Raw genomic sequence first — 16,895 nt, 5'->3', positions numbered from 1 at the left:
TGTTAGCCATTTAGCAACAAAGCTAGAGTCACCGGGCAGACAGAAGCCCTGTCCATCACGCGAATCCACGTCTATTCTGAAGTGGATTCGACGTGCAAATGAAGCGGGGTTTGACGTGCGAATGAAGCAAGTAAACTCAAATGTTCATGCTGCTATTTATGTGTGAATAGCGCAATTTATCCGTGAGTTCTGCGTCTGGTGTGAACGCAGCAATAGAAACCACAATTGAAATTGAATTTCAATTAATTGCACAACCCTAGCAGCAACCATTTTAAATCACACTTCAGGGCTTGAAATTGTGACCATTTTGGTCGCATTTGCGCCTGAAATTTAATTATGCAACCTCAAAATATATTTCGGAGCAGTTGTGTAAGTGCACAGAATTGCTGCTGTGCAACTTGTTTACACTGCAAAATGTTCACCGCATGTGCAGATATATTCAGGCAAAATGTATATTGTGAAATGCAGCGCTCAGGAATGGTTTGCCATGACAACTTGCTACAGTAAACAAAACGTCTCCCCCACCTCCGAGAACTTCTGATTGGCCCACTGAACTGGAACAAGAGTGACACTACATGTAAATGTAAAAAATCTTTATCTAGGCACGTTATCTTAAAAATCTGAGGCGCTGAAAAAGATGCAAGTCATTCACATCCATTAAGTGCATGCTTGCATAGAAAAAAAGTTGCCAAAAGTAGCCTATTGGAGAAAAACGCGAATGGATTGATTAATATTAGCTGTCAATCACTCAGTCAATGCCTTCTGTCTTCAAATGACAGGAAGCTTCTACCATGAAAATGGAAAGGGCTGAAGATGAAAATGAACATTGACACTTGTTTTAGGAACCACCAAAAGTTAAAACTAATGCAGCTTCTGAAAGTGTTTGCGTGATGAAAGTTAATCCAACATCTACATTTTTTAAGAGAGTGGATAAAAAGATTCCAGTGGCTTTAAGTCTGTGCCTGTGGGATAGTTTTCAGGTACCAGTGTTTGTCACAGCTACACATATTAAGCGTAATGGCATTATACAAATATCATCTGTGCAATATCAGACACCATCCATGAGAACACAGCAGGTTTAAATTATCATTAGCTCAGTTCATCTCATTCACATCAAGCAGTTAGGGCTGGGCGATAATTACCACAATATATAATTTTTCAATAAAACGATGACAGTTCAATAAGTATTCAATAAAATTTACACACTGTGCGTAACGCTGTGCAGGCTAATTGCAGCATGCCCTTCCAGATGCCACACGCAGTACAAGTTTACAGCCATATAGTGGTAGTTGCACTTGAAGGAATAAGAAAAAAATAAGGTAAAAAAAACGTCAGTTACAGACATTGTTGACAAACAATTTCACTAGACTGTAGTAGACTGGAGCATCAAAAGCAGGCAACACCACAAACTGGTTTCATCATTTAAACCAAAGCCACCCTCATAAAAATGGCAAGAAATTACAGACCCAAACAAGTGTTGGTAAACCAGCACAACTACCCAGCAGAGTTTTATGACATCATTTTCAAATGCTGTGCCTTACGATAGCGGTAGGAGTTAGAGAAGATAGACTCCAGAGCAAGAGAGGAGCAGAGCAGGAAAGAGCATAGTTTACCACCTAGTTTGTATCTTCCTTGACCGTATGACCAAATCCTAAATTCTGAGAAATACAATCTGACCAATCAACATGTGAACCTAATCATAAACAAATCAACATGTGATCCTGTAAGAGTGCAAATTATAATATGCTTTTGTTTATATTGTAAAACATTCACCAAGAAAGTCCATACAGATTCCAAAGACAGATACTGGCATTCTACTGGCAGTCACCATGGCAACATCTAAAAAAAGAGATCAGAATTTCTTTCTTTTTTTTACATTTAAAATATTTTTTAAAAAAGTAATGAAATATGTAATGTTTCTTAAATTTTCACTTGAAAAAGTGGGGAATTGGCCGTAATTTTGAAATTATTTCAGATGTAATTGCATTACATTACATAAAATAGGCTACTGCATAGTTTATACAACAAATTTGACAAAACAAGAATGCATAACCTTCACTCAGTGTTCTGTGGAAATGTTTAATTTAAGGTTCCCACTTTTACACACGTTGATCAGTTTAAGATAACATTTCTAAAACTGAGTTTTTTATAGATGTCAAAATGCACTTGTGGGTCTGCCTTTTTTATTGATCAAGTGGTAGAGGTTGATATGACATTTAGAATGCAAGCAGTACTAAAAAATAGTTTTTAGAACGAGTAATAATCCCATTAATCTAGTTACAGTAGATATCCCTGTTGAAGGTTATTAAATTTAAGTTAATTATTCATTAAAAAAGGACAAGCTATTCTCGTACATGACTTTGTTCTTTGTGTGACTAAAATGTAGGTAGTAGCTATGTTTCCATCCAAAAATGCTAATTAAATTTCTGTGCAAAACTGAAATATCGCATAAAAGATGTGCGATTAAAGCTGCGTTTCAATCCAATAAGTCAAAGAGAACAAAATCATCACTTCCTGATTAACTGGCACCAAATATCAACAGTAAAAACATAATTTACTGTGGTAGAAGAAGTTGCGTGAATCTTTTCTTTAATTAATAAATGACTTTATAATTCTGAAATGGTTCGGGCGTTTTAGAATGACCAAAACAACATTTTAGATGTTTTACAGTGTGCTCAACATGCTGGTTGTCCAATCACACATATTTTCATTATCATATGATCTCTTATAACAAACATTTTTTAATGTGCATACTGGAATTTGTTCAGTAAGTGTTTCCATTGTAGTTTATGCGCATCTTTTATTATTGATTAAAAAAATGTATCCTACTCAGTTATGCGCATAGGTTTTTTTATGAGTATTTTCAAAAGTTATGTGCATCTTGGGGAACCCATCAGTCGATTTTTTATCATTACTTAACATTCTTCTTTGCTTCCTTTGATTTAGTTGTGCTAAATATAAGTGCTTACTGACTGTAGAGGATCTAGAGGATCACAGTCAAAGAGAACCATGCCCAACTGTTTATTCCACACTCAACATTAGCTCACACTTGACATTACACCCTGACACTGTTGTTTGTCATTTGTTTTGTTCTGTTTGTGTTTTCCCTCTTTTTTCTCCTCTCTTTCTCTCTCTTTCTCTTCAAGGTCTGTGTCAGTGGGGGTTCTAGGCCTTCACCCTCAATGAAGCAAAACATGGCTTATCCCAAAGACCCTGTTAGCCACTAGAAGGACCTAAAAACATGGCTAAGTGTTGCAACAGACAGCCTCCTCCCTAGTGCTGCTGTAATGGACACAGGACAGCTAGCCAAGCCAGCCTTATGAAGCAAGTCAAAGCCACAGTCACAAAGTCAAGCCAAGATCACAGGCATTTTGAGTCACATTCTCATCATCAGGCAGGTGACAGGCACTCCACCCAGCTCCAGTACAAGCTGATGTGTCCAATCCCGCATAAATCACCTAGAACTGGAGGCTCAGGAACAACCAGAACAGCCAGATGAGACAAATCAAGGTGTCAAAAAGGAGATTGATAAACTGCAAAAGCCTCTAGCCCCCACCACCCAAAAAATAGAACAAGCCTAACAGGCCATTCTGATGTCACTAACAAGCTTGGGTATGCAGAACAGCTACTAAAAGAGGTAAAGGCTGACTCTAAAGACAAGAACAACAGAATAAAAGCCCTTGAAAGTCACCTGGGTAAAGCAAGAAATTAGATCAGCTGACTAACGAAACAACTGGACTACATCAAATCACAGTCCAATGGCATTAAGGATGAATTCAAGCTTCCATATGAATGGACACATCAGAAGTGGGACAAAGACATTGTTTGGCAAGTCACAAGTAAGTCTTAATTCATTGCCCTCAAGTCCCGAGTCAAGACAGGCAAGTCCAGAGTCAAGTCCCAAGTCAAAGGCAACAAGTCTCAAGTCAAGTCCAAAGTCCTAAAGTTTGACTTTCGAGTCTTTTCGAGTCTTTTTAACAGAAAAATAATATGTATACAGATTATGTATGGTTGTAAGATCTGTATTTATTAAACAAACCTTTTTTTATGAAAAATCCTTGCTCAGATACATAAAAATACAAATGTAATTTTCTGAAAAAGTGCTGAACAGTGCTGCATCTCGTCTCCACACTGCACAAGATCGAGTTCCACCACAATAGATTCCATTTTGCCTCACATCACACAGAAATTGCAGGTCTACGGCTGTCTAATTCATTAAGTTTAGTTGTGCAATGTTATGTCTTCGGTGATCAACTTGTGATTAACTAAAATTACATAAACAACCTCAATGAGGCAGCAGTAGACCAACAACTCCTGTATGCTGCAAAGTGAAATTGAGTGAAATTGGTATTTTGTCAATTGAATCTCTTGTGTGCTGAAGAGATTAAGATGCAAATCCGTCCAGCAGCAATGTAAAATGGTAGCACATATTCTCAATGAAGTAGGCTACTTCATATAAACAATAACGTTGTTTTCTTCACCTAACGTTGAAGAAATTTGTTCTCTACCTTGTGTGATCCTCATGCACTGATTTCCTGTTTGTAGAGAAAACTGCTTGTGAGCTCTCAAATATACACTGCTCGCGCGCAAATTTTCTCACGCTCTCAAATACGCACTGCTCACACACAAATTTTCTTAAGCACTCTCAGAGATTATATGCAGACTCACAATTTGTGTCTTGTGTTCCCACTTCCTTTCGTGCTTTTTGATATGATGTATATTGGTGCACTATTTATTAACATTAACCAAAATACTAAAATAGACTTACACATTACGGCGACGCGGTGGTGCAGTAGGTAGTGCTGTTGCCTCAAAGCAAGAAGGTCGCTGGTTCGAGCCTCGGCTGGGTCAGTTGGCGTTTCTGTGTGGAGTTTGCATGTTCTCCCCACGTTCGCATGGGTTTCCTCCGGGTGCTCCGGTTACCCCCACAAGTCCAAAGACATGTGGTATAGGTGAATTGGGTAAGCTAAATTGTCCGTAGTGTATGAGTGTGAATGGATGTTTCCCAGTGATGCGTTGCGGCTGGAAGGGCATTAACGGCGTAAAAATGTGCTGGATAAATTGGCGGTTCGTTCCGACCCCGGATTAATAAAGGGACTAGGCCTACAAGAAAATGAATGACTTGCATATTCAATTTTTTATCTAATAAACCATAACATTTTTGGCTGTGTTATAATAATGAGATATTTCCAGTTTCAAACACTTAAAGACACATATGATAGACCAGTGGCGCCCCCAGAAAATTTTCTCAGGGGTGGCCAGAAGAGGCCGCACTAAATCTTAGGGTGGCACACAGAAAAAAAATATGAATTCAGTGTGATGCTATATTTTTGTTTCTGGTAAATGAAATGTGGTTTTAATTCATTTAATTAACTACTCTTGAAATATTGCAATTTATTCTTTAAAAAAATAATAATAAAATAAATAAATAAATAAATCAATAAATTCAAATTCAATAAAATTAAAAAAAAACACAGTTTAGTTTAAAAACACTTTTCATATATAGGCTATAAATAACTTTTCAGTAATTTTCACATACTTTTATTGTACAGCATATGGTATATGCCATGTCTAAAATTAATGAAGAATGATTCATTATTTAATAAAACAAACAAATGAACAAAAGGCATTACTATATACACACAAACTCACTATACAGACTCTAATAATATCATTTATCTATATTCCTTTTTGAGCCACATTAATATTAATACAGCTTCTTCTATTGATGTACCTTAAGGTAAATATTAAATTGCCATTGCTGTCTATATTGAAGGTGTGTGCGTGCTGTCCATGAGGATTGGAGAGAGGAAGAGGGAGTGAATCAGCTACGTCAGTGGCACCAATCAATCCACAATAATTTAGTGGCTGCTATTTATTTATTTATTGAAATATTGTTAATTTACGCAAGTACATTTAAATTAATAATGTCAACAGCCAAATCATATTGTGGTGGCCCAGAGTCTACGCATGGATGGCCATGGCGCTATTCCCCTGGAATAGACATTGGATGTAAAGAATACATTTTAATTTTAAAAACATTTATTAAACATCCAAAAGGTGCACCATCCTAATCAAATAAAAAACATTTATGCAAAAACATAACAAACGCAAGCAGAAATGTACAGTAACTGTGATAAAAATAAGGAAAAACTTGATATTATAGCCTACTCTACTATTCACTCTTCAAATAAATGTCACTATCAATCCCATTTTATCATGGCAACTAAAATAAAGTGAACTAGTCTCTGCTGTCTTCCACATTGTTGATGAGATTTTGGAAGACATTTTCCCTGTCATCCTCTTCATTTTGAGGAGAAGCTGTTCCACAGGGACCCTGAACACCTTTATTGGCCTGTGCAGTGTTTTGAACAGTACTACAGTAAAGTACTTCAATTAATCAGTTGTGGTAATACTATAGTTGCTATGGTAACACAAGTGTAATATAAACAAATTACCCAGTGCTGTTTTTTTACAATATAGGGTATATTATACTACAATTCACCACACTTTACTGTAGTAAAACTACATTTCGTATTTCATTTTATCAGTTCACTATTCTTAATGCTACAGTATGCTGACACATTCATTAACAAGTTGTATATAATAATAGCCTAAAACAAGGCAGTATACCAAACACTAGAGGTGTGAACCTATACTGGTCTCACGGTTCGGTTACAATTATCATGCCATCGATTTGGTTCAATTCGATATTTCGGTGCATCGACAATGCTTTCCATACACAGTGTTGTATTTTGGGGGTGGCTATAACAAGCTGTCTGTACACACACACACACACACACACACACACACACACGCACACACACACACACACACACACACACACACACACACACACACACACACACACACACTGTCTCTCATTCACACACATACACAAACATAGACAGCACGCACGCACGCCACGCGTGCTTGCTTGCTCGCTCGTTTGGGAACGATATTGTGAGACCGCCCACTCCTGTTAAAATTACACCAGAGTTATCGACCGTTCCCATGCTTTTTTTCGGAAATTTATTCCTGCGCCGCATGAAATCTTGTCGGGTCCTGCGACAATGCACAGGTACAGCCGCAGGAATGCCTACAGCCGAGAGGAAAAGAGAAGGGAGAAAAAGTCACGACAGTAGCCGAGAGGAAAAGGTGAAATGGGCCACAGTGAGAGAGAGAAATTAGCTACTTTCATTCCCTCAATCGCAGAGAAATAGGGGCTTCTGCTGTAAGTGCCAGTAAAGGACTTTCCAGAAAACACACACAGTGAAATTTTTAAGTAGTTGGCGCCTGTAGTGTTGTAAATACCCGCGCTCGCCTCCCTCGCGACAGAGTGCATATGAGACAAATGACGTCAGTACATAATAACTGGTTATGATTATTACTGAACCGATACAGAATTGTCCGCGTCTGCATCGCGGTGCACCGAAGAAAATGTATTTTGACCCCCCTACCTAACACTTAAAAACACTAGAATTTATTATAGAATTGACCTTAACCCCTTAGTTTTTTGTGTATTCTTAATAAATAGTGTAGCAATATAGAAACCGTTTCAACATTCTTTAGGTAACCAATTTAACAGGAGGATCTCTGGAGAGCAAAACGCAGAAAGACCGAATGTATACGCGAGAAGCCTGTTTCACACCGCAAGTGTCAGCAGCGTGTGAGCAGAGCGTGTTTTTCCTGCGTCCGTGTAAACAGATTAGAGATTTCATACCGCACACAACACCAGCATGTCAGTGTGAGGCGTGAGCGTCGCTGAAGCAGCAGTGCCGCGATATTTCGGTGTTGGGTCTATTTTTGCTGGGCTGCTCACGCTCAATTAAAGTGACAGTGCATTGATAATGACCAAAACCCATTGAATAACAGTAAAAAGTAGCAATTTTACCCAATAAATGCGGTAATAATATCCACTGATTTATAAAAAACTGCAACAAACATTTATTTAGGCCCGAAATATTTATTTACGGTAATTCATTGCGAAGTGTATTGTGGGTAGTGTAGTTCGACACGCATGCTGGATGATGTGAGCTTGTCGTGTGCTGTGCAGCTAAAGCAGAGGAATAAAGCTTTATTCGGCTTTGTTTTACGTTCACTCAAGTTATTCCACCCAGGAGCTGTACTATGTACCTGACAACACGAAAACAAGTAAAAGAAGGGCAAGCATTGATTACTTTTGTCTGTCTCATCCTTTGCACGAGCTGTTACTCTGCCGCTGGACATTACTGAAGCGGAGAAAGAAACACTAGTTTGACCATGTATAAATATCATTATCATTAATCATCAATATCAATATCATTAAATATCATTATGTATAAATAATATTATAACTAGGTCTACAACAACCTGACAATCAAAAACCAAATGACATAATACCACAGGCAATTGTCTTCTGAGCGCACCAGACATAAATGACACTCCTCAGAGCTTGAGAAGCATACAGTACTTCTGTATGTACAGTATAGTATGATCTGCTGTAATATAGTATTATAATATGTAATAATATATATAATATAATATATATATAATAATAATAATAATATATATAATATATATAATATAATATATAATATAATATATATATATATATATATATATATATATATATATATATATATACATATATATATATATATATATATATATATATATATATACAAAATATATGATATACTGTAATATAGTATATTACAGTACAGTATGATCTATATCAATTGTAAAATAAAGACTTGCAGGTTAAATAAACAGCATAGGAGGAGGTTGCCGTGAGCCTTAGTGCAGATGAAAAGTTTTTTTTAAGTATATTTGTATATAGAGAGAGATATGTAGCTAGATAGAATAGACAGAGATAGATAGATCTCTGCAGCAGCTGCCGAAGAGCTGCGCACTGCAGACGCAGCTGGTGTGAAAGGCGAATGCCATTCGTGCTGCTTCTGCTCTCCATACGCACTGTGCACGCTCTGCTCATGCACTGCTTTCGCTTGCGGTGTGAATGAGTATTGGCACGCGAGTATTGGCTCGGTCTCTCTGCGTTTGCTTGACTTTTGTCCACCCTGGCGCCTCATAGTAGTCACGTTGGAGGCTGTCGAATCAAAACAATCTACGGTGCTTTGATTGGATGTTGTGCCGAATGCACGCATGCTCTGTCACACACGCACACACACACATAATCATAGATAGAGCAGTCCGTGTCAACATACGTTTTATCTATGGGCTTTTAATGGGAAGTAGCAAATCTTTACAAGTCAATAGGCGCAAGTCCAAATGAAAGTCCAAGTCATTTATGTTAAAGTCCAAGTCTAGTTGCAAGTCTTTTTAGATTGTCAAGTCGAGTCTAAAGTCATCAAATTCATGACTCGAGTCCAAGTCACATGACTCAAGTCCACACCTCTGGAACACATAATGAGAAATTTTATAGGTCAATGTTGAAACCCTCGCTAGCTCCATCTGCTCTAGCCAGCCACGTATCATCATATGACCTGGACCTCAGAGACGTTGACAAGCTAATTTCCACATTTTCCGAGTGCCTTGGACTAATTTCTGTTGATGTTTTGATGAATCCCTCACCCAAAGAGCACCGACCAAATATTTGAGTTACCCCTGAGCACTTTTTGTTTGTTTTTCTACCTTGACAAGCTAGTCAAGAACCTGGGAAGTTCACTCCGAGCTTTGCAAGACATTGACTTCCACCTGGAAATGAGACCTAATATCAATGACAAAGATAAACTGTATTTGCTCTGAGCAACCTCCAGCCATGAAGTGCACAGCTTCCTAGACCATGAGTCTGTTCACAAAGACCATCTGCTCTAAGAAATCTTCATCACAGAATCTGATGACTCCAAATCAGAACAAGGACTTGTAGCTGCCCTGGAGACAAAAAGTCATGACGAGTCTTCTCAGGCCTACTACAGCAGACTGAGACATGCCTACTTTGAAACACACAATGAACCTGAGATGAAAAAGGACCTGAACTTCAAATGTCTCTTCCTGAAAAACCTTCATCATGGCGTAAACAACCATCTTGGAGTTCTCGCATGCCCCCACACAATAAACACTCAGCTACTGTGATATTTGACACAGAAAGCCCAAGTCAAACAAGAGATGACTTCAGAAAAGAGTGCCAAAATCACTGCGGTTAACGACGTCAACACACAAAGTCAAAATCTGGCCTTTGAGGGTGCTCAATGCACAGAGAATGCAAAATTACCACCCAAAGAGTGGAATGTGCCATTGTACAACAGACAACGGGAATAGCTGGATGGATGACAACACTCACCTGAACCTTACCTGAAGAGATCGTGGAACCAGTCCACCTCATGTGAGCACCATAACAAGAGACTGTACCTGAACACCAGACTTAGACGCCAACTCAACACCTGATGCTTCAAGTCACCACAGCATCACGAACACTTGTGGATGAAACCTCAGAATGCAAAGAGTGCTGTCTTGGTCGTTTGTTACTCCTCTGAACTCAAAATCAATCCAAAATTACACCTGTGCCATGCCAACTCTAGTCCCTCAACTTTAAGCAAAAAGGGGGAAAACCAACCTGCTGACACAGACCCATCCTATATTCTAATACAACACTAACATGTTCATGTCTTTTGGGGCATTTTAGGAAACTCAATGTCCTTATGTCTCAATGTTTCTTTCACTTGCTTTTTCTTTTGCCTCATCAGGGAACACCCCCTCAGCTGATGCTTAAATCCAGAGCTCAGAATTAGGACTGACTCCTTTTGCCAAGCCTCACGGATCAATGCCCTAAAGGTCTGATCACTGCATTTATGATTTAATATTGTAGAGCCTGTCTGACGATCTAGAACTGAAAAAGGGATTAATGGTAAAGAATGAAATGTATTGGTTTGACTTCTAGCTAAACAGCATTGCAGGGTACATGGTGACTTTGACACTTGACTACCTTCTCCACAAGCGAGTTAATACCATCCAAAAGTTGTTCTAAAGTCCACACCCCACATCCCACACATGCTCCGACGTGATAACACTTCCCTAAATGTAAACTCATTAGATTGAGATGATGTCTATGCCACTTTGTTGAACCTTTCAATACGTATGTGAGTCTTAACAACATTGAATTTTTCTAAAACTAAACTATACTTGCCTACACCTTATGTGTTGCTAATCTGACTATTCCAAATTACCTAAATTCTGCACCAAGATTAAGTGAGTGATAATGATGTTTGTGTCTTGTGTCTGCCTGTTCTCATTTTCTGACTCATTTTCTGACCTGCTGTTGTTCACACCAGGAACATCACCAGTCAATTGGGTAAATGTAGGAACTCATTGGCAGACTGCAAAATCAAAACCAGTCCAAAGCAGAGCCTTGGTCCGAAATCTTGGTCATGCACCATAGTTTCTGTGCCCAGTAATTTAGGACTGCCTCAGTCAGAGGAACCCATCACAAAGTAACAGTGAGACAATTGATTTTACTATTTTTTTTTAATACTTTCTCAGCACATTTTCAGTGTGACCCCTGACCAAATTTAGGCACAAAATTTAGTAATGTGGTTGACCAACAATGGTACCTTACGGTCATTTCGTTAAAAACACACACAAAAAAAAACATTTTGCGTGACTCCTCGGGTTGTGTGTCCGCCATGTGCCTTTACATCCTGGTGGATGTACGCTTTTGTAGAGACAAAGGAACTGATGTATATGATTAAAAAGGCAATAACTTAAAGTGTGTCAATTAATGGAGTGGTCCAGAGTGGATTTTTAAGGCTTGGTTGTGATTATATGATACAAAGGAATGTGTGTTCATGCTTCATTTGTAAAAAAAAAAAAAAAAAAAAAAAAAAAAATTCACATAATTGTTTCATATATTTTTGATTATATACAGTTACTCAGCTAACATGACAACCACTGTCATATTTCCTAGTTCCACCAAAAGGCCCGCCGTTAAAATGCTCTGATTGGTCAGCTAACAATGTGCTATGATTTGCAGATCGGCTCCACGTCACCAGGAAAAGTGTCACGGCCCTACATGCATGTGCTTTGCCTCTGCTTTGTAAATACTGTCAGCCAGAATAGCTGTTAGCCGTTTCAGTTTGAGCCTGAATAAGACAGAAAATGAAGAGGACAAAGCTGAACCTTATGCCTGCTGTCTAAAATAAAATCTGACAAGTGTCTTTTACATATATTCGAAATAAGCATGTGCAAGTAATATGAAACGTTCACATTTCTTTTACAAGTTTGCTATTTGACATGTAGAATACACAAAAAGGGGCTGCAAAGAGAAACACTCCAGCACTGGTGAAGATAGTGGGTGTTTACAGCAGTTTGATGGATTAATATGATTTTGTAGCTAAATTGTTAAAAGTGCCAAACAGCATATCCCATTGTTTACATACTTTCTACAACTTATCGTTACACGAGACACTATGCATGTAATAAATCAATGTTAACAAATAAAAATATTTACAGGTTGTGGCTCATAATCCATAGCTTCATCTATTATGTTTGGAGCTGGTCCTTATTTGAGGAGTTTTTAGCTGAATGCAGTGGTGAACTGGGAGAGATTTTGGAAGCGGTCCTTTATCAAATGCTAGCTGTATATTTTGTTTTATAATTCTCTAGAACATAATTAAAATTAAATTGTAAGCACTTCTCTCTTTATGTCATGTCCTCTGGAAGCCTAAATACAGAAACAGAACAAGCTCTGTGGAAATAGCAGTGTTTGGATGGCATTTTAGCTTTCTCTGCTATGATATTACAGTGCCTCTGCCACGCCCCTTTGCTGCACGTGATGAATGCGCGTAACCTGAAGCTTTTGTGATCTCACTAGCCCGAATGTGTTTTTTTGTAGTCCCCAAAATTTGTTTGGTGTAGACTTTGCTAAGCTAACTCTGTAAAAGCCAATGTCTCACTTTGCATTGAATGTTGAGCATATTACATTCAGAGATGTTGTTGGTGTTCACACAGCTCAAATATACATGAACTAAAGGTTAAAATATGATATCGTAACAAATATTTTTGTTTATCATTATTTTGAGTTATCATTTGAACATTGTAAAGGGATTGTTTTTATTTGTATAGACACACAATTAAAAATGCCTTTAGAAAAAGTAAGTACAATGTGCTCTTTGCCGTACTGTAGCTCACTGTTTTTATGTAGTTCACACAACCACTGGAAGAATACCTAAATTTATCCAAATGTTCTGTGGTTTATGCTGCTATAGGCAATAGTTAAAGAGGTATTAAAATACAAAGTATATAGTATAATATAAAGGAACATTAAGTTTAATTTAAAACAGGATATTTCTGTATTTTAATGTTTGTGTCAGTGTGATCTATGAGGGAGTGATGTGTTTGAGCATCAGTGCTATTGCGGCTTTTCCTACTTTTGTGTCAACAGTGAAGCCAGTTGCCATGTCTTGGTGCTGATATGAAGAGAATGCAATTGCACAGCAGCTGGTTTTTATTATAAATCACAGTCATCTAAAAATGGAGTTAAACACTGACCTTATGGTGATCAGGGGTGGGCACGCAGGTGTTCTCATTAATTGAGAGGTAAGTCAGTCTGCTAATAGATGGGCTTGAACAATGAGACTGGGGGGAACATGGATCTCCAGCAGGACTTTTCTGAGCCATCTCACTGGTGGGCGAGCATGAAAATGTCTCCCTGTGAACAAAACACATAGATGTCTCAAATCAAGCCACATACTGAATTACAGATATCTTTAAAACAACTTTCATTTCATTTAACCATTAGGATTGACAAGTATTTAAACAGAAATTGCAAGATAAAAACATTCAAATCAAAAACTCTGATAATAACATTGCATGAAAAAAGGCAGGATGAGCTCTAATATAATATAATATAATATAATATATATATATGTAAGACTTATTTTGTATAGTCTGTTTATCGTATTCAGGATTTTCACTTTAATACAAAATATCCTGACTATAATATACTGCTTGAATTTCACTGACTAAAAAGCTGACTTTCCAGACATCTAATGAATGAAAAACATGCTTTCATGTTTTTTATTATATTAATAACAATGAAAATGGTGTTAATAATAGCAGCAACAAAACAGTTTTTAGCTTGAATATAAATTTGCATGACTTCAATAGCCACTGTGAGAACATTTGTGTGGCTGTAAACTGTTCTGACCATATTTGTTAGCTTCATAGTGGTTTTACAAATTCAACATTAAATTTTTTTTGTTGTTATTTTCAACACCAAGTCTTTAAAGTGGTAATTTTGAGGGTTAATTCTTAAGGTTTATACTATCTTGGCATGTCAGCCTTAGTTAACATTTGTCTAACAAAAGTCTAGCAAACATTTGATTTAAGTGACTGCCAGCTGATGATTGTGAAAGGAATAAAATTGCTTAACCATAACAATAAGTGTGAAAGTGCATATTCGCCTGAATAATGTATAGAAAAATACATTTGAATAAATAAAAAAAAACTAAAATCCCCGAAAAAAATACCAACATTCAATGTCTGGAATAGACCTTTCAAAATCCTATGATAATCCAGAAGTTGTATGACCTGTGGAAACCCTGTTTATTTTAAGCGTATACATATTATATTTATAAAAAAGAAAGCATAACAAACAACTATAATAATTGTAACGAATTGAAAAAGTATTAAAAAAGAGAATTGTGTTTTATAATCACATAATTACCCAGTGCATTGTAATCAATTACAGTAATTTACACCACTAGTGAGTTTTTGTTTGTTTGTTTTTTTACCCATATCCACTTTGGATTGAGGACTGGCTTGGACTAGAGTGGGTAAGAGGAGAGGTAGATGGCCTGAAATTACAATTGGTGACTTCCATTGAACTGGGGGCACTGTTCTCAGGTGAGCCTTAAATAAAAAGTAGTAAGTTAAGACATAAATTAGATGATGTCCTATACATGCTTGTGTGCATAAATACATGAAAATATGAAAAAAAGAATACCAAATTGTTCCTGTGTTCCTGGCAGGTCATCGTTAGAATCAATAGTTTCATTTTTCTCTTTTGAATCTGACAGAGTAGCTTTAGGTACTTTGGGTAACTGTGCCTGGTTAATAACAGGTTTGTTTGGCTGGCCTCTAGGTTTGTGTGGGGAGGTTTGCAACAATGACAGTTCTGAGTGCCCATCATTCTGAAGCCCAGGCAAGGTTTTCAGAGTAGAAGTTGACAAAGATTTGTCACCTTTCACAGAATGGCTACCAGTGGCTGACGTTAACATTTGTGATGGAGCAGTTTTTGTTTTGATGTTGGATTCAGGAACACCCTTAGAGTTTGATGATATTGCACAATGGCCAGTATTGGTTGGTTTTGAACCAAAAGGTTTTAATTTAACAGGCATGTAAGATGATGGCCGCTTGTCAGAACCTACGGATCTATTGGCTGGATTTGCAGTGGCAGTTGGTAAACTGCTTGACTTAGGTCGAGGAATTGCACTACGTTTGACATCAGACCTTGGATTTTTGAACACCTTACCTGCAAGAACCTGAAATTTTTTGCTTACTTCTTGCTCTTCCATAACTGAAAGCTCTTCATTTTTATACATGGTAGTATTTTTCAGAGGAGCCAACTGCTGTTCAATCTGATTGTTAGAATTAGCCAAACTATCAGCCAAAGTGAGGATGTCAAAACAGGACTGTGAAGAAGATTCATCGCTGTCACTACAGGAGACCTCAGCCCTCTTAAGATATTTCTCCATGTCAGAAACACTACCGTCTCCCACTAACGTGGTCTTCTGCAGGTCTTCGAATAAACTATTTAGTTGTAAGGCTGCAACAGGGTTTCTTATCAGGTCTTCTTCTTGCTGGTGACTTTTAGAGTGCATCTGTTGAGACAGCTCCACTATCATGGCACCAAGCTGGGCAGGATCTGAGCTGAGAGATGCATCAGCAATTGCTGAGGCAATTGTACTTATGCTGAGCATGAGGTTGCTGCTAGAGCTTGGTGGTTCAGAAATATGGTCCTCATTATTTTCATGTTGGGTTGAGATCTAATCCAAACATCAGAGGGAAAAAAACATTTTTATTTTTTATTTAAAATGATCACATAGCATCAAGGAAAATTATAAAACGAGTAAATACCTGGGAAACCTGCACCTCATTTTGTTGCACATTAACACAAGCAGGTTCTGCTGTATTGGGCTCAAGTGTCTTATCTAGATCATCTGTAAATCAGACAAAGGACATCAAATGAGTTAAAGGATACCTATTATTATTATGTAAAAAAATAAAAAATAAAATAAAAAAAACTTTGGCATATTTAATTTTAAACACAAAAAGACAACTGATTGACTAGGATAATCTTTAGTCAGGATATCTGTAGTATTTACTAACATAAAGTAATAATGAACAATAATTGTACAGCGTTTATTAATCATAGTTTAACAATTACTAATGCATTATTAAACTCCAAATTTGAATTTAAGTTATTTTGTTTAATGAGCTCTAATTTTGGCTTTGGTACTTACTAACCTGAGTATATTGTATATACAATAATACACACATTTAGACACACACACACACACACCTTACCTGTACCACTAGTGACAATATACAGTCATATCGCACTGCTACGAGTGTGATATTGCATTTATAAAACAGTTTGACGACATAATTGTGTACACAAAAAAAAACAAAAAACAAAAAAAAAAAACCTTTTGCATAAGGAACTACTTCCGCTATTCATTCACATCTGCAGCTGATGGTCAGAACAGCACTACTTCACAACCGTCACTTCAGAACTCGTATTTGAATAATTCTCTAACGTAATGTCCAAAGTGATGACAAAACAGGTGATTTTGCTCAGCATTTTAAGATTAAAAGGCTGAAGGGCATGAAATACAATCAGTCTACAGAGATAGTTTTTTTCCCTTCATTTTGTCAATTGGTGAAGTTTTTTTTCC

General features: G+C 37.3%; 1 protein-coding gene across 1 annotated transcript in view; it reads right to left on the bottom strand.

Moving 5' to 3' along the window:
• The window catches only part of cep192 (centrosomal protein 192), a 123,847-nt gene that overhangs the window by 106,497 nt on the left and 455 nt on the right, over positions 1-16,895 (bottom strand). The window contains exons 3-6 of the mRNA XM_056476095.1: positions 16,075-16,157; positions 14,942-15,983; positions 14,730-14,847; positions 13,486-13,645 (exon numbers count right to left, since the gene is read on the bottom strand). Coding sequence (XP_056332070.1) covers positions 13,486-13,645; positions 14,730-14,847; positions 14,942-15,983; positions 16,075-16,157 — 1,403 coding nt within the window. The remainder of the gene's footprint in view (positions 1-13,485; positions 13,646-14,729; positions 14,848-14,941; positions 15,984-16,074; positions 16,158-16,895) is intronic.

This window comes from Danio aesculapii, chromosome 16, assembly GCF_903798145.1.
Source record: "Danio aesculapii chromosome 16, fDanAes4.1, whole genome shotgun sequence".
In the NCBI taxonomy this organism is placed as follows: domain Eukaryota; kingdom Metazoa; phylum Chordata; class Actinopteri; order Cypriniformes; family Danionidae; genus Danio; species Danio aesculapii.
Note: the sequence above shows the minus strand (reverse complement) of the source record. Positions and strands in the feature narration are given on the sequence as shown.